Source organism: Paramisgurnus dabryanus, chromosome 8 (assembly GCF_030506205.2).
Source record: "Paramisgurnus dabryanus chromosome 8, PD_genome_1.1, whole genome shotgun sequence".
In the NCBI taxonomy this organism is placed as follows: Eukaryota; Metazoa; Chordata; class Actinopteri; order Cypriniformes; family Cobitidae; genus Paramisgurnus; species Paramisgurnus dabryanus.
Window position 1 is genome coordinate 24,775,772 of NC_133344.1, and position 16,781 is coordinate 24,792,552.

Consider the following 16,781-nt stretch of genomic DNA (forward strand, 5'->3'; position numbering starts at 1 on the left):
AATGTACCGAATGTAGTATTTCTTAACTTTTTGAAACATTGATGTGGTGTAATTTTTATTTAATAAAAAATATAGATTATAGATGTTCCAGAGCAACCCATAACAACTTTAAACATCACTGATTGACCATGACTTATGCATGTTAGATAAATTTTGGTTAAATTACCCATTTCTCCACAAAAAAATGAACAGAATGACATTTTTAATACCCTTAGCAAGTTTAAAGTAAACACATGGGTTTCTGCAATAAAGTTTGAGAAGAACCTAAAGCAAAAGAAAAAAACATCTTTAAATATCCTGTATGCTGAGCCACTGTCCGCCACCCTATAGTTAATACTACAAAACACTATAGCACACATTAACATAGTGTAGTAGTCACTAGTTACTATAATATACTACAATTTACAACCGCAAATACTGTGTCAAAAATAAAGGTACAAAAGCTGTAAAAAGTTACTAATATATACCATTTACGTACAGATGTACCTTTGACTTGAGGTACTAATACACACCCCTCAGGTCCAAAAGTGTACTTTTTGAAAGGGTACCTTTTTCTGAGAGTGTAGCAAACTATACAATAGTATTGTTTTTTGTGGAAAAAAGGTGAAAAAGTATTTTTTAAATAGTAACTTACCAGTACAATCAATATATAATATTAAGGGTATGAAGTATTATAGTATATACAGAAATGTCTTCCTGTAATATGTTTAATTACATGTAGTTTATATGTATTACAATAAACTTAATGGATGTAGTGACACAGACCTATGCAAGATTTCAAAACATTCAGTTTATTTTAGTACACATATATACACAAGTCAAGCATTTCTCATAAATTACGGTTTACAATCCTACATGAACCTTTGGAGATTTCACAATTATCAGTAGAGAAAACCACAGCTTTCTCACTTTCGAATTGTAACTTTGTAATGAAATCTTTGAAACATTGAAGTCTCAATTCTCTCAAAGAGGATTGCATTTGTGATCTCTAAAGTTTCTTTGATAGGCAAAACTTTTCCAACACCTGGTGCATGTGTATGGCTTTTTTCCTGTGTGAATATGCATATGTGCCTTTAAATTGTTGGGTTGTGTAAAACTCTTCAAACAAATGTCACAGGTAAATGGCTTTTCCCCAGTGTGCACAAGCATGTGTCTTTTAAGATTTCCAGATAAATGAAAAGCCTTCTCGCATATTTCACACTTATGAGGCTTTTCACCGGTGTGAGTGCGCAGATGCATTTTCAAAGAGCTTGACAACTTGAATCTTTTTCCACATATTAAGCATTTGTGAGGTCTTTCTCCTGAATGCAAAAACATGTGGGTTTTATAAGAAGCCCGCAGCGAAAAGGCCTTACCACAGATCTCACACTTAAAAGGTTTCTCTCCCGTGTGAAGCTGCTCGTGCATCCGAAGCGAATGAATGCTGCTGTATCTCCTGTCGCATAACTTGCAAGTGAAGGGCTTGCGGTTATCTGAATGTAGCTGCAGGTGAGTCTTCAACGCATAGGCAGAGCTCAGAAACTTCCCGCACACATCGCAGCGTTGAGCGTTGTTCTTTTCTCCCGAACTTCCAATCTGATTGTGGGTTAGTATATGGTTCCTCAAGATGTAATTATATTGGAATGTTTTTCCGCACATTTCACACATGAAACGTTTCTCTCCGTGCACTCGCATGTGGCCTTTGAGAGTACTTCTCTGGTTGAATCTTCTGCCACACACCTCGCAGACATACGGCTTATCACCGGTGTGAATGAGGACGTGCCGTTTGAGAGTCCCAGAAAGCGCAAAACTTTTACCGCAGATTTCACACGTGTGCGGCCTCTCTCCCGTGTGCACACGGAGGTGATGCTTCAAAAGTTTGTGGTACTTGAAACTCTTATTGCACTGACTGCATTTTATCGGCCTGTCATTGGAATGAATTCTCTTGTGGTAGTTTAGGGTGCCAATCAGAGAAAAGCATTTTCCACAAGTGTCGCATCTGTACGGCTTTTCGCCCGTATGCACCCTTTGGTGCATGTATAAACTTCTCTTGACTGTGAATCCCTGTCCGCATATCTCGCACGTAAACGGCTTGACGTCCGCATGGACCAGTTCGTGCGCCGCAAGATCTCTAAAGCTCTTGCCACACGTGCTGCAGGGAAATTTCTTCTTCTCGTACTTCTGTGTATGTTTACGGAGGTGAGTCTCCAGCGCTCTTAACAGCGTGAATTTCTTCCCGCACTTCTCGCAACTGTGAGGCCTTACGATCGAATGCAGGCGTTTGTGCTGCAGCAGGGAAAACTTCTTTGGAAATGCCTTTCCACACTGGTCACATTTGAAAGAGTCTTTCTCCTGTGATGTTTCCGTTTGCTCAGCTGGTGTCTGCATTATAACATCATGAACTTCAGACCAGGTTCTATCATCAGAAACTGACAAAATTAAGCAAAAACAAGACAGAACACAAATGCAAAATTATTAAAATTGAGTAATGATGAAGTATTTTTAAGTTCGAGTAGACTTCAGTAAAAACCTTAACACAAAAACATGTATAACGTCGGCCCAACTTTGTGAGAGGGTAGCTGCATGATTATAAGCAGAAGTGTTTGAATGCATCTTACCATCATGGATAAATATTGTCTGGGTGGCATCTTCTGCTCTTTTCTCCATCACAAGACATCTGCTTGTGATACTATCCTGTACAGACTATAATCCACATCACATGTAAATGTTGTTAAAGTGTAAGTTAATTCATACTAATACTTATATATCAAATACATAAACTATTGTATACAATGACCTTTAAAAGAGAGAAGAGGTCATCAAACAATCTGTTAAAGTAAAGTGTGTAAATAAATTTGTCTTCACATGACAGCCCTTTCCTCTTTCTTAAATGATTCATTGGAATGACATATCCTAATGTATTTTGTTGTAAGTGTGTGCATTGATGAATTCATTGTGTTATAACTCACCTCCCTGTTTGTGAGTTGCTGGTGAGAAGTTGCTGCTGGTTCCTTCAAAGGACTCATTTTGAGATATACAGCATCTCCTGTGAACAAGGAACCAAATATCAACATGATTACACAAATATATTATAAATAAAGTGGTTTGATTATGCAACTCTTATAAGAGGTCAGAAACTCTCTGAAAATCTGCAAGGCTTCATTGTGAACAGCACCTTTCAGCAGGGCCTGATAATGAAATGTACAGTATTTTTAGACAGTACCTTGAATCTTTTGGCTATGGCTATATGGTTTTCTTTCCAGATCACGTCCCGTCTGACAAAGAGTTTTTCTCAGGTCATCTTGATTGTTTGAACAGGTTTGTGCTTCGGCAGGTGCAAGAGCTGAGCAATATCTGAAGAGGCTGCAAATCTTCCTCACTGCTTCTTTGGCAAATGTCTCCATTATTGCATTTAGCTGCATTAGTAAAGGAAATATGCTGTAAGTCTGAAAAAACTCAATGTAAACAAAAATGGCAATCACAATTTTAATAGTCTTCACCAGATACTATATAATTTGCAAAGGAACAAAACAATGCACGTTTTAATTAAAACAATATTATACAAAAAGGACTTGATTTAAATGTATGTTTGCAACAATGTACACGTATACATTTTTGTTTTTTTAAAAGCTTTCTGCATATGAATCAAGACTTATTGTATATAAAGCCTGTGTTCATAGCCATCATATAAGATACTTGTCACATGCAACCAATAAGCTGCCTTGAAGTCTTTATAACAGACACCTACCAGCTGAGATTGAGCATCGTTTGGTTTCATTGTAAGATGAAAGCATGATTCACCCGGACAGCATGTAAAAGCCTTTTGTATCTCCTGCTTCGCCGTGTCCACCAGTAATGACATGACAAGTGTTGTTTGACTCTGAAAAAGCTCATAGCTGGACATAGTGACCAGAGTGAACAGCAGACTAACTGACCATGTGTTTAACAGCTTGTTCAAAATGAGGTAACAGCAAGATTTACTAGATGAATCAATGCTTAGTTAGGTAGGCAGGTAAGCGGCTGCATTAGACTGTGAATCCACACTTGGTGTACAAAAACCAAAACAAGTTTTACATCAAGTACGCAAACTCCGTAGGAAAGTTGCTTTCTACGGTAAGTACTTCCGCTTTGTTTACGAATTTCAAAATAAAACCGAATGGCCGCCTTATATTCAACGACATATTTTTTGTTACGGATAAAAGTTTTCAGGCATATGCTATTATTAAAGTTTTATTTTAAATTAAAAGTGCACAATTGTCATTAAATCTATCTAAAAACAGATTTAATTTGACCCTGGTCAGGCACTGGGACAAAAATACTTCCGGTCGGAAAAAACTTTTCAAAATAAAAGTCCTTTACTTACGAAGAAAAAAAGCAAGCCAAGTGAGTGTAATATTTTGACTTCTTACTGTTTGCAGACAAGGCCAGTATTTAGATATTTAACACATAAATCCTAATATGTTTTTACAGGTGACCAAAGATAGACTAGGGAGACAGTACAAGTTTCCAACGGTGTTTTATAATAAACCATCACAAATAAAACTTTTGATCAAAAAACCAAGCGTGCACAGTCAGTTTTTACATGTAATTTTTGTTTAAATGTGCTTATAGAACATTCCACGTTGCAGAACAACTTGAAAACATATAAATGTTTATTTTATTTCAAGGATTTGATAATTCATGGAAAGCATTAAATAATTTGGAATAAGTCCAATAATTTTGATGTCTGCCAGAGGTTGAAAAATGTTGACAAGCAAAACACATATCCTGGCTGTATTATACAGTATATTAGCTGTCACAATTACTATGCATCACATTTGAAAATGAGATGGATGTTGTAAAATGGTTTAAAAACATTCATTACGAATCATAGTTAGTTTTGTTTTGTTTCGTTATTAATAATACTTCTTTAAAAGATTGTGCTGTTGTTTTACAGCAGCTAATTTAAAGGGGACATTTCACAAGACTTTTTGTAGATGTCAAGTAAATCTTTGGTGTCCTCAGATTATGTATGTGAAGTTCTAGCTCAAAATACCATACAGACAATTTATTATAACATGTTAAAATTGTCACTTTGTAGGTGTGAGCAAAAGTGTGCCATTTTTGGGTGTGTCCTTTAAAATGCAAATGAGCTGATCTCTGCATTAAATGGCAGTGTAGTGGTTGGATAATGCAGATTAAGGGGCGGTACTATCCCCTGCTGACATCACAAGGAGAGCAAAATTTCAATGACCTATTTTTTCACATGCTTGCAGAGAATGGTTAACCAAAACTAAGTTACTGGGTTGATCTTTTTCATATTTTCAGAGTTGATGGAAGCAACGGGGACCCAATTATAGCACTTAAACATGGAAAAAGTCAGATTTTCATGATATATCCCCTTTAACATATCAATTGTTAAACTATTAAGAACTGGAAACTTTTTCAAAATTGAAGTTTTTTATTGCAAATGAACAATCAGAACGATTTTCTAAACAAATCTAATTTAGATGGTTTAGTTTTAATTTAGTTTACAATCCAGTGTTATTTACTCTTTATGTAACAGATGCAGCTTTTTATGAACCAAATATTTTCTAAATGAAGTTACAAATATAACCAAATGAAACCAAGTGTTGATGAACTTTAAGCCAGGCACTCTTTCATAAAGGTTTACATTTGTGATCATTGTAATTTCTAGCATATGCGTAACTCTTCCCACATTTCTGGCAAGTGTAGGGTTTCACTCCTGTGTGCATCTGCATGTGCGCTTTCAAATTGTTGGATTGTCCGAACCCTTTTCCACAGACTTCACAGGTGAACGGCTTCTCCCCAGTGTGAACTCGCATGTGTCGCGTTAGGTTTGTGGAAAGGCGAAAGGACTTTCCACATGCTTCACACGTGTGAGGTTTCTTGCCACTGTGAATGAGCATATGCACTTTGAGACCCTGTGGCAGGCCAAAGCCTTTTCCACAAACAGAACATATGTATGGTTTTTCTTTGGTATGAACAACCTCATGTGTTTTCAAACCAGAACTCAGAGCAAAAGCCTTACCACACACTAAACAATTAAATGGTGTCACTCCTGAATGAAGTTTCTCGTGTTGCTTTAGTGGACCTGGACCGCTATAGCTTTTACCACAGGTTTTACACATGTATGGATCCTTCTCTGAGTGAAGCCTTTGATGTATTATAAGTAAAGAAGAACTGCTGTAGCACTTTCCACAAACCTCACAACGAAAAGGGTTCAATTTAGCTCTCATCTCTTCATTGTCACAATGTGTGAGTAAGTGCCGCTTTAAAAAACAGTTGTAGACAAATCTCTTTCCACATACTTCACACATGAATGGCTTTTGGGATTCATGCACCAACATGTGCCTGTGTAGAGTTTTCCGTTGAATAAATCGCTTGTCACAAACGGAGCACGGGTACTGTTTTACACCACTGTGAATGAGGAGATGCCTATTGAGATTTGCCACGAGTCCAAACCTCTGTCCACATGTGTGACACACGTGGGGTTTCTCTCCTGTATGAACACTGTGGTGTAGATCCAAAGTTCTTTTCTCCTTGAAAGCCTTGTCACACAGGCTGCATTTAAATGGTCTCTCAGCTGAATGAACTTTTCGATGGGCAGCAAGGTAACCTGGGGTTGAAAACTGTTTCCCACACGTGTCACAGTTGTATGGTTTTTCACCTGTATGGATTCTCTGGTGAGCTCGTAAACTCTGGCTTACAGTAAAGCCCTGTCCACATTCACCACAGAGATATGGCTTTACTTCCAGGTGGACAAGTTCATGTGACTTAAGATCTGCGAACGTTTTCCCGCATGTTTTACAGCATCCTTTCTTCTCAGTGTGATGCAGTACGTGTCTCTCGAATGCTTTTAAAAATTTAAACTTCTTTCCACACTTGTCACATGTGTGTAAGACTCTTTCCACATGCTCACGTTTCATGTGCCGTTCCAGTTTATACTTCCTGCTAAATATCTGTCCACACTTGTCACATTTGTTAGCGATGCATTGTCCACATTTGTGCTGTTTTAGCCTGTATCTCCGGCTATACGTCTTTCCACAAGCATTACATTCAAACAGTACTCTCTTCTTCATTTTCTTTGGTTTTGTACAGTTTTCATCTGCCAATGTGTCTATTTTAGAGAGTTCAACTTCAATAGAGACTTCTTCAGCTGCAAAACAATATAACAGTGTTAGATTCCTAATGCGATTCCATGCTACAAGTATGGAAATGTTTTAAGTCTAGATTCTAGCACACTTTTATTTAGCATTGTTAAAACATATTTTAGTATGGTTAAAGCAAAACTGTTTTCATATAAACTTCAACAAACCTTCATCTGCTTTGTTCTCACAGCCAACAGCAACAATGTTGTCCTCTGGTGCACACTGAAATTAATGATCAATACAAAAATTGCTGCAAATTGTTTTGTAAATAATAAACACACAGTCATACTACATGAACAGTAAACTGACCTGCTGGCCATTAACAGAGTCTTGCAGTTGTGCATTTTCTTCATGTAACACAGCCATTGGATTCTGGCTCAGTGATGATGTCACTGATGTAGCTCCATCTACAAAATCTGGAAAGAGGATGACAGAAAATAGATTTAAATGTAACAGTATTCAATAAATAATGGATTTTTTTAAATATACCTCTTACAAAAACTTGACCTAAAAGCATTTCCATTACATTTTAGAAGATACAATATCTTACCAATCAAACTGCTGTCGATCTGAGCATTTTTGCTTTCTGCTGGTTTGTTTTCATTTTGCTGCACTGACTTTTCCTTTATTAAAGCATTATGTTCACGTTTTGAAGTCTGGGTTTGTTTCTTTGCAAAGCAATAACTAAAAAGTCTGCATATTTTCTGAATGGCCACCTTGGCGAGGGTTTCCATCAATGCTGTGAGCTTTTCCTGTTACAGACATTATAATAATAACAGATAATAATGCATATTATTAAAAATGTACTTAACCTTACTAACTTAGTAAATGTAATAATATGTTTATAATCTTGAAATTACAGTGACTAGAAAGACTACAGTGATCCAAAACTGAATGAACAGGCTAACGTTAAGTGATTATATATAGATTACACAGATATTGGACAAAATCCCTTATTTGCAAAAAACATAGAAGAACTGAAGGAACGTACAATTTTGAGCTGTCTCTCATTCATTTCAGACGTAACGTTAGTCTCTGTGTGATACGCGGATATGTCACAGTCAAAAACTTTCTGAATCTCATCTCGAGCTGTTTCTGTCAGTAGTGTCATGATAGACTCTATCTGTTTATGAAACAATTCAAAGTCTGTCATTGTGCTCATTGAGTTATTGCAAATATTGTATTATTAAAGTGAGAACATCATAAATTGAAGAAGAAAAAAACCGATATCATGAAAACAGAGCGCGCTGTGGGAACGTTCACTGACTTCATTTCCGTTTCCGTTTATTGTAACCTTGCGAAAGAAAACTTTTATTTTCAAAATAATAGTTTAAGGTAGATGTAATTCCGATAAAAAAATCTTTATAAAATAGATTTATGTTTTAACACACTTATATGTTGTATTTAAACATACTTATCCTATTTTATTCTTTAAATTGATCTATTTCATATAAGTATCATATTTGGCGGATAAATATTAGTGATCTTTATTTTGAAAATTAAGCATTTTCCGGGGGCCATACTTAAGAATGTTAACTGTAGTTGTCATTTGTGCTACTTAACTTTAATCTCTTGATATTATGAATGTTATGTTATAGATATTTCGCCGAGATCAATAGTATATAACCTTAAACGCCTTTAAAATGTCGGCAAAGACTGATCTGCAGGTATGACTTCATTCATTCATTCATTCATCCTCAAATCTGTAAAAATTATTTTCAGGGATCCAGAAGGGTAAACTTTGCTCAACTAAAATAATGTGTGTTTATTTAAACACATTTCTAACATACCCCTTAATGCGTTGATAATAAAAATCATTAAACAAATATATCTCGGGTTATAGGACAATGACATTCATTAACAAAGTTCAAAAGTAAAATTGTACAGACACGTTACGTGAGATTATTTGATTGTGCTGGTATTTTATTAAGAGTGCTGCTTTAGTATGACATCTGACCTGTCTTTACCCAAACCATTGTAATCTGTAAATATAAAAATATCTAGTACACGCCTTGCCTCTGTGTAACGGATTCCAACAGTGAATAGGCGTTATTGTCTTATCTACTGAAGGCAGCATACAGGGGCGTTTTGCCTTTACATCAACCAGATCTTCAGATACAAGTTCATTATACATCTCTTTCTCTTACTGCAAGCATCTCAATACCTCAGCTTTTCAACAATGGCAGATGGACCTTATAAATTCTTTAGGGTTAGAAGATATATATATAAAAAAAAGAAAAATTAAGAAATTACAAAAAAAAATTCAATTAATGTATTTTATTGGTAACGTTACTGATCTCTTAAAAAATTATTGTGTTTTAAAGGACGGTGATGGCAAAGTCAGCAGGGTGATTCGTGTTGGCACCAGGAAAAGCCAGGTATGTATATTCATTGTATAAATTGTATATGAAAATACTTTTTTTACACACATTATTTTTATCAAAAAACTCAGGAATGCCAGAAATTGGGTTCTGACTTTAAATATTGAAATATTACCTTTGACACACAAAACACTGTATATACATACACTTGATATATCACAGAATATCTTAGCAGGTGATGTGAAGATAAAGTTGAGAAATGTTAATATATGAGCTGTTTTAGAGCTTTTTACACGTGTTTAAGTTATTTAATAATGTGCATGTTTCCCATTATAAATATGCATTTTAATAAATTTGGCATTTTCTCAACATTACATTTGATGTATAGGATTCTTATTCACTTAAATTTTATCCCCATGTAAAACAAATATGGGCTTTGTTAAAGTTTTTTGATTGGGTGTGTTCATCATGATAGGATTGATAAGGTTTCTATCTTTGTAAGAGCATGTGCAAGAGTACTTACAGTTTTAGCAAAGGATTAAAAAGGACCCTTACAAAGAGGAGGAGCCATAGTGCTTACAAATTATTGCAAATGGAGTATTATTAATGAATGTTTTATGATGTGCTTTTATTCTAGCTGGCCCGCATTCAGACAGACAGTGTTGTAGAGAAACTCAAGGAGTTACACCCTGATGTGCATTTCGAAATAGGTAAGAGATACTTGTTCAATGCATCCCTTATTCAACAGTTTTGCTTAGCATTTGTCCGTTTGTAAACATATCAGGATCAGCAAATGTGCAGTGATTTAATATTCACTTTATATTCTGTTTAATTGTGTTTCAGTGGCTATGTCAACAACAGGAGATAAAATACTTGACACAGCTTTATCCAAAGTAAGTCCTAATCCAAAACTCACATAAACTGGAGCATCGATACTGTTGTTATATTTTATTAGCATTTTGCTGTATAAGCTACATCAGCAACATCCCTCAAGCGTCGGTTAACTTGTGTGTTTAAGATTGGCGAAAAGAGTCTCTTCACAAAGGAACTGGAGAATGCTTTGGAAAAAAATGAGTAAGTAAGCTGTTATTTTTAGTGCATCACCACTACACAGATTTGTACTTTGATCTTTTGGTGTATTTGATGTATCAGAGGTTTGTACTGCAATACTGGTCCTTATGTTTCAGAATGAATAATGCTGTTGTAATATTTGTGTTGCCATAGGGTAGACTTGGTCGTGCACTCTTTGAAAGACTTGCCTACTGCTCTTCCTGTGGGTTTCACTATAGGAGCTGTACTGAAGTACGTAAAATGACAATAGTGTCTCTGTTTTCAAACATGCTTAGATGTTTCTTTTTTTTAACTGCTTTGTATCTTATGTGAAGTATGTAAAGTGAGTCACTTTTAAAGTGAATCCTAATAATATTAAATGATATTTGATGAGCTCAGATGCAAAAGCCGCTAAATGGACCTCCGTCAAAAATTTGATAATGATATTGAACGAAAGCTCTCGGCATGTAGTATACGTTCATCAAAACTTTAGCTTCAAATATGCTTAAAGGACAAGTTCGGTATTTTACACTTAAAGCCCTGTTTTCAGTTTGTTTATGATGAAATGGAACGGTTTTAACTGAAATTTCGACATATGCGGCTGCCCCGAGAATTTTCGGGTGTTTGTGTTTCACCTCCCACATTTATGATGGGTTTATAGGTGCACAGGAACAATCCTTCCTAAAATGCATTAAACTTTTGTTTACAAAGACGTGAAACTCACCGAGTGGTCACTGATCCGCTCACACAAAAATCGCTGCAAAAGACGCATTCCAACAGGTTTTATCGTAGTTTTTACCAACTCTATTGACTTGTATTAGATGTGCTGTGAGGTACAGTATTACTTTGCGCCTGGAACTTTGTTTCTATTTCTGCAATTGGCAAAGGCGGATTATCGCCACCAACTGGGCTGGAGTGTCTATTATTCAAGCTCTAAACGGAAGAATATACGGGTGTGAGGCGTTTGGAAAAATAGGTCCACAAGTTAACAACGAATGCTAAAACACCTGTTGGAAAGCATCTTTTGCAGCGATTTTTGTGTGAGCGGATCAGTGACCACTCGGTGAGTTTCACGTCTTTGTAAACAAAAGTTTAATGCATTTTAGGAAGGATTGTTCCAGTGCACCTATAAACCCATTGTAGAGGTGGGAGGTGAAACACAAACACCCGAAAATTCTCAGGGCAGCCGCATATGTCGAAATTTCAGTTAAAACCGTTCTATTTCACCATAAACAATCTGAAAACAGGGCTTTAAGTGTAAAATACCGAACTTGTCCTTTAATCCCAGCCTCAGGCCATTCAGAAATACTGGTTTGTTGGCAAAATTTGTTAAACTTTTCAGCAAAGTCCTCTAAGTGCATGAAGAAGAATTGGAACATGACGGTGCACATATGTGAATGTGCAAGAGATTTTTATCCAATTATATGAGGTTAACCAAATATATTAGGATATTATGTACCAAATTATTGAGCCTTTTTTCTTTTTTGAAGTGGAGATTTTTGCATGTACTTGGAGTGAAAGACAGTCAGATTTGTTAAATACCAATGAAATGACTAAAATGACATATTGTGAAAATAAGACATTTCAATTACTGACTAACAACCTGTTTATTGCCATTAAAGTGAAATTACTAAACCTAAACATATAAGAGCCTAATAAAATTTACAAGAAAACATAGACGCACTACGAGGGTTTTGCATCTGAGCTTCATTTATTTATGATTATTGATGTACAGTGGATTGTTCTTTGAATATGAGGCCAACGTTGTGATTATGACATTTCCATTCTCTTCAAAGACGTGAAAACCCTTATGATGCTGTTGTCCTTCACCCCAAAAATAAAGGCAAATGTCTAGACTCCCTACCCAACAAAAGGTAAAAACAGTAAAGTCAATATACAAAAAACACTATTTGTGTCATTAGTAATATACTTTACAAGAAAATTTATTTTTCACTGTATGTTTATAGTGTCATAGGTACCAGTTCTCTTCGCCGGGCTGCACAGCTGAAGAAAAGATTTCCCCATCTGGAGTTTAAAGACATTGTATCTTTTAATACACTGCAGTCATCTATTCTTGCAACTTTTTGATTGTCCTGTGCACTGCTATTACCAAGTAAGCAATGCTTTCTGAACGGTTTATGTTTTCCCTAACAATGCTTTTTTAGAGAGGTAATCTCAACACTCGTCTGAAGAAACTGGATGAACATAATGACTTTTCTGCCATCGTCTTGGCAGCAGCTGGTCTTCGTAGGATGGGCTGGGAGAACCGCATTAGCCAGGTGTCTTTTTTCTCCTTCAATGAACACCCAAACCACCATTAACATATAATAATTCTCAAGGTCATGCATTCACTTAATGACTCCTGTATATAAACGTTTTTTTATTGTCTTTATTTATTATTTTCTTATTTCAGGTTCTTAAACCTGAGGACTGCATGTATGCTGTTGGACAGGTAAGAACTACATATATTTTAAATAGTAAAGGTATTTCAGGCACTGTAGGAACCTTGGCCTAGCAGTTAGTGCACATGTACAAATAAAGTGTTAACGCAGACACTGTAGGTTAAAATCTTTCCTGCACACTTTTCAGGTTTTCTTTTTTCTTCTCACCAGGAATTCCTCTTCAATCTTATAAAAAATACCATTATTTATATTTTTTTATGAATGAATACAGTGTCAAACAACATTAGGGCTGTCCAGTTTTATTCTGTAGTATAACTTTAAGTGACTGTAAGATTTCATGTGCATTAGGCAACATTAGTAACGCAGTAAAGTTGTAGTTTATAAATAAAGCAGGCATACAGACTTCTCTCACTGTGCTGTTAAAGGGTGCTTTGGCCATTGAGGTGCGAGCCCGAGACCAGGACATCTTGGAGATGGTGTCGGTACTAAATGACCCTGACACTGTCCTGAGGTGCATCGCAGAGAGAGCTTTCCTTAAACATCTGGTGGGCATCCTGCTTTATTTTAAAACCTTTTCCAATTCCCTTGCTTTATGCTTAACCTGCAGCTAATCGCAGATTTGTGTTTTATCATAGGAGGGGGGCTGTAGCGTTCCAGTTGCTGTTTACACAGAAATTAAGAATTCACAGGTATGAATTTACTTTTAGCCAACTGTATGGCTCTCAGCTGAATGACAAAAGATTAAAAGTGTGTCCCTTTCGCAGCTTTATCTGACTGGAGCAGTGTACAGTCTTGATGGCTCGGATAGTCTGAAAGAGACCATGCAGACAAGCATCAATTCAAATCAGGTTGTTATTCCTAAAATCAGAAATTTGTGAAGTGCTTTCTGTGCCCATATGTCTCATTCATTTGATTATTTCCCAGATTGAGGAGCAAGAGAAAGTTGACGAAAAGGTCCAGCGCGTGGGCATCACCGCCTTAAAGGTGTCAGGAGAAGATCAGGATGCTGCAGTCAAGTTAGGAGTGGACCTTGGAATTCTGCTGCTCAGCAAGGGAGCCAAAGAGATACTGACTGTAGCCAGGCAGCTTAATGATGCCCGATAGGTATATAATGTCCTCAACTCAATCTACACATTCTTTTCTTCTCACAAGATTATGTATCAGCCAGTCAAAAGTATTTTCTAAAATGATGTGTTTCTGACATAATATATGGACGACCTTACTATATTTTTATTTGCAGTAAACCATTATTGCAGTTAATTAAATCTGAATGTTGAGAAGGCAGCTGTACCTAGAAGTTGGTTAATTGTAGTTACTACTGAAACACAGACTTGCATTATAATAATTGCAGAAAATAACTTGGTTATTGTTCATATCGCAGCAAATCACCTTTCATATAAACAACTCTTTTAAACTTGCATCAAGCTAAACCAACAGAAGACCAGCTTGGCCAGGCTGGGAAACCATCTTAAATCAGCTAAGCCATTCTTCAGCAAAGAGATTAAACCATGAACCCACAATCATGCCTTTTAAGATGGTGTGTGTTAATCTAAGCACATGCTCGAATGAAACTTGAATTTTAGTGGGATATAAATCGTATAAGCTGCTTGAAGTGTCATCTACATTTGTTATTTTGTGTGATGCTTTCACTAACTGGTTATATGCACATGTGAAAGTATACAGCCTAATAATCTGTATTCCACTACAAGACATTTTGTATGATAGGGCTGGGTGAAACAAAGTGAAACAATGTGTACATCTAAGTCAAATACTCATATTAGAGGTAACAATCAACTTTATTAAAACAGTGTATGATAAGCATGCAATTCATAGACCATTCCTCCCTGTTTAAAAATATACAACTGCACAATATGCAAACAGGTCAAGCTAACGTCTGACCTCAATGTACATTTCTAAGAGAGCTTCTGTTGCAAAGAATCATGTTAGACCACACTGTAAAAAGTGAAAAGTTGGATCAACTTAAAAAATGACTTCAATTGTGTAATATTGTACATGCTTAAGTAAAAAAAAAAACATGATAAATTTGATTGATAAAGTGATAAATTTAAGTTGGAAAAAACAACAAGTAATTTTTTTCAAGTTGATCCAACGTTTCACTTTTTACAGTACATAACGATATAGACCGCATGGTCTTTTCCTGGATACTGCTGGGAAAAAATAACAATATATTTCCAAAACCATGATGTGGTCAGCTATTGTTTATTTGAGTATAAATGTTTTTAACTTCAAAATATTTTCATATACAGTATTTGCCAGTAACACATTTAAAATCCCTGTGTTGTTTTTCAATAGCCTTTTAAATTAATTGCCAAATCAAACCGCTTCAGTGCCTGGAAAATCTTCAAATCTTAGCGTTTAAGTTTATGATGCCCTAATTTAATGGAGTGAATCATAAATTTTTTATTTAAAACCTTTTTTCTTTTAGTCATTTTAAAGCTTAAGTCAGTGATTTTTTTTCTTGCAATAATTGTCAGGCATCTTGTACCTGCAAATGAATTAGGATTTATTTCGACCAGTATTTATTTGTCATTCTGTAGCACTGATTTTTGTTTATGGCCTAAGTCTATGCTGATTCAAAACGAACATGTGCCAAATTTCTGATTTTTGGAATGATCTTCAATTGTTGAAATTCATATGATGTTTTTAACTTAATTTTAATTTAGTTGATTGTTTTAATTTCAGATTTAGGGGTGACATACTAATAAACTGAACTGCAAAAAATGTAAGAGGATTAAATATTTTTTTTGTTATTGTTAATTTGTGAAGAGATTTGTACACTCAGATGAAGTGTCATTTTTACAATTTTCAGATGTATTGAGCAAATAAGACCAAATAAATCAGTCAATTGAAATGTAATTAAAATGTGTTGTGCATTTTTGTTCCATGCATCATCTGATTATTTAAAGCATGGTTTTCTGTAATTATTATAAGGTTAATAGTCTACCAGATAATGATTATGAAGAGTATACAACAGAGTGACGCTATTTATTTTTTAATTGTATGAAATGATGATCTGTGTTAGTTAAGTTAATGATAACAGTTTTTATACACTTATGACACAGTATAGCATCAAAGAGTACATAGTGAAGCTCTGCTCTTCAGATAATATCAAGTTTAAACACGTCCAGATCAGCTTTGAAGAAACTTTATTAGCTTGTGTGCCTGTCAACTATAGTTCTGGAATGTTGCCATCGCGTCCCTTCATTTACTTGCATACCACACGGTCCAACACTGCCTACTGCTTATAATCTCATACTTTAATAAGTATATATTCACAAAACACATGTGCAAAATTAAAACCTCAAACTGAATAAAGAATCTTAATCTATTAAGTGAAGTCCAGAAGGCATATTGGTACAATATTTGCTTTTAATATATACTCATGGTTATATTAAAATATCAATGAGGTGTATGATACTAAATAGAAAAAGCATTTCATTTGGTTTAGGTATTTATTTATCAAGAATATTTGGAATAAAGGCAAACTAAGCGAAACATAATAATATACAAAAAGTACAAAAAGCTAATAGAAAGCGTATATCAAACTAAATTGTATCAGTCATTAATATTGATTCTATTAATATTTGATTCTCTCTTGTTTTTGATTGGCAAAGCCATTTTTATGGGGATTGACTCTGTAGGTTTTGCACATCCGACATGAAAAATACAGTAGTATATTATAGTATTTATTATAGAAAACTGTAATAAAACTTTTCTTAAAGTATACTAAAATATTTACTGCAGTACAGATACAGTCCATTTACTATTGTGAAAACTACACAATACTATAATGTACTATATGATATATATTATACTGTAGTGTAATATAACACATATTACAATGTAATAGAGTTTAC

At 35.2% G+C, this 16,781-nt stretch overlaps 3 protein-coding genes across 6 annotated transcripts; 1 reads left to right on the top strand and 2 right to left on the bottom strand.

Annotated features, from left to right (window-relative positions):
- Positions 1 to 775: 775 nt before the first annotated feature.
- On the bottom strand, positions 776 to 4,103 carry LOC135771078 (uncharacterized). Its single transcript, XM_065281145.2, has 5 exons — positions 3,728 to 4,103; positions 3,203 to 3,395; positions 2,949 to 3,025; positions 2,598 to 2,682; positions 776 to 2,408 (listed from the first exon to the last, which is right to left on the bottom strand). The coding sequence occupies exons 1-5, from the start codon at positions 3,881 to 3,883 to the stop codon at positions 964 to 966; spliced, it is 1,956 nt and encodes a 651-aa protein (XP_065137217.1). The 5' UTR covers positions 3,884 to 4,103; the 3' UTR covers positions 776 to 963.
- Positions 4,104 to 5,420: 1,317 nt separating this feature from the next.
- Positions 5,421 to 8,400, bottom strand: LOC135771077 (uncharacterized). Of its 2 annotated transcripts, none has more exons than XM_065281144.2 (5): positions 8,122 to 8,400; positions 7,681 to 7,882; positions 7,440 to 7,537; positions 7,298 to 7,352; positions 5,421 to 7,138 (listed from the first exon to the last, which is right to left on the bottom strand). In XM_065281144.2, exons 1-5 carry the CDS (start codon positions 8,290 to 8,292, stop codon positions 5,619 to 5,621), a joined length of 2,046 nt encoding a protein of 681 aa, XP_065137216.1. In that variant the 5' UTR covers positions 8,293 to 8,400; the 3' UTR covers positions 5,421 to 5,618. The 2 variants fall into 2 exon arrangements, with proteins under 2 accessions (XP_065137216.1, XP_065137215.1); XM_065281143.2 differs by having other exon boundaries at positions 7,440 to 7,546.
- Positions 8,401 to 8,646: 246 nt separating this feature from the next.
- On the top strand, positions 8,647 to 15,765 carry hmbsb (hydroxymethylbilane synthase, b). 3 transcript variants are annotated; one of them, XM_065281162.2, is made up of 16 exons: positions 8,678 to 8,797; positions 9,284 to 9,339; positions 9,455 to 9,508; positions 10,089 to 10,161; positions 10,295 to 10,344; positions 10,470 to 10,525; positions 10,676 to 10,753; positions 12,298 to 12,375; positions 12,469 to 12,544; positions 12,667 to 12,780; positions 12,915 to 12,953; positions 13,329 to 13,448; positions 13,539 to 13,592; positions 13,668 to 13,751; positions 13,828 to 14,007; positions 14,285 to 15,765. In XM_065281162.2, the coding sequence occupies exons 2-15, from the start codon at positions 9,310 to 9,312 to the stop codon at positions 14,005 to 14,007; spliced, it is 1,086 nt and encodes a 361-aa protein (XP_065137234.1). In that variant the 5' UTR covers positions 8,678 to 8,797; positions 9,284 to 9,309; the 3' UTR covers positions 14,285 to 15,765. The 3 variants fall into 3 exon arrangements, with proteins under 3 accessions (XP_065137236.1, XP_065137234.1, XP_065137235.1); XM_065281163.2 differs by having other exon boundaries at positions 14,329 to 15,765; XM_065281164.1 differs by lacking the exon at positions 9,284 to 9,339 and having other exon boundaries at positions 8,647 to 8,797; positions 13,828 to 15,765.
- Positions 15,766 to 16,781: the final 1,016 nt, after the last annotated feature.

Coding starts and splice junctions, on each gene's coding strand:
- LOC135771078 (XM_065281145.2), bottom strand. CDS start 3,883: ATGTCCAGCTATGAGCTTTTTCAGAGTCAAACAACACTTGTCATGTCA. Junction 3,396..3,727: donor ACGATGCTCAATCTCAGCTG/GTAGGTGTCTGT, acceptor TTACTAATGCAG/CTAAATGCAATAATGGAGAC. Junction 2,683..2,948: donor AGCAACTCACAAACAGGGAG/GTGAGTTATAAC, acceptor TGTGGATTATAG/TCTGTACAGGATAGTATCAC.
- LOC135771077 (XM_065281143.2), bottom strand. CDS start 8,292: ATGAGCACAATGACAGACTTTGAATTGTTTCATAAACAGATAGAGTCT. Junction 7,883..8,121: donor ATGAGAGACAGCTCAAAATT/GTACGTTCCTTC, acceptor TGTCTGTAACAG/GAAAAGCTCACAGCATTGAT. Junction 7,547..7,680: donor GATCGACAGCAGTTTGATTG/GTAAGATATTGT, acceptor TCCTCTTTCCAG/ATTTTGTAGATGGAGCTACA.
- hmbsb (XM_065281162.2), top strand. CDS start 9,310: ATGGCAGATGGACCTTATAAATTCTTTAGG. Junction 9,509..10,088: donor TTGGCACCAGGAAAAGCCAG/GTATGTATATTC, acceptor CTTTTATTCTAG/CTGGCCCGCATTCAGACAGA. Junction 12,781..12,914: donor GGGAGAACCGCATTAGCCAG/GTGTCTTTTTTC, acceptor TTCTTATTTCAG/GTTCTTAAACCTGAGGACTG.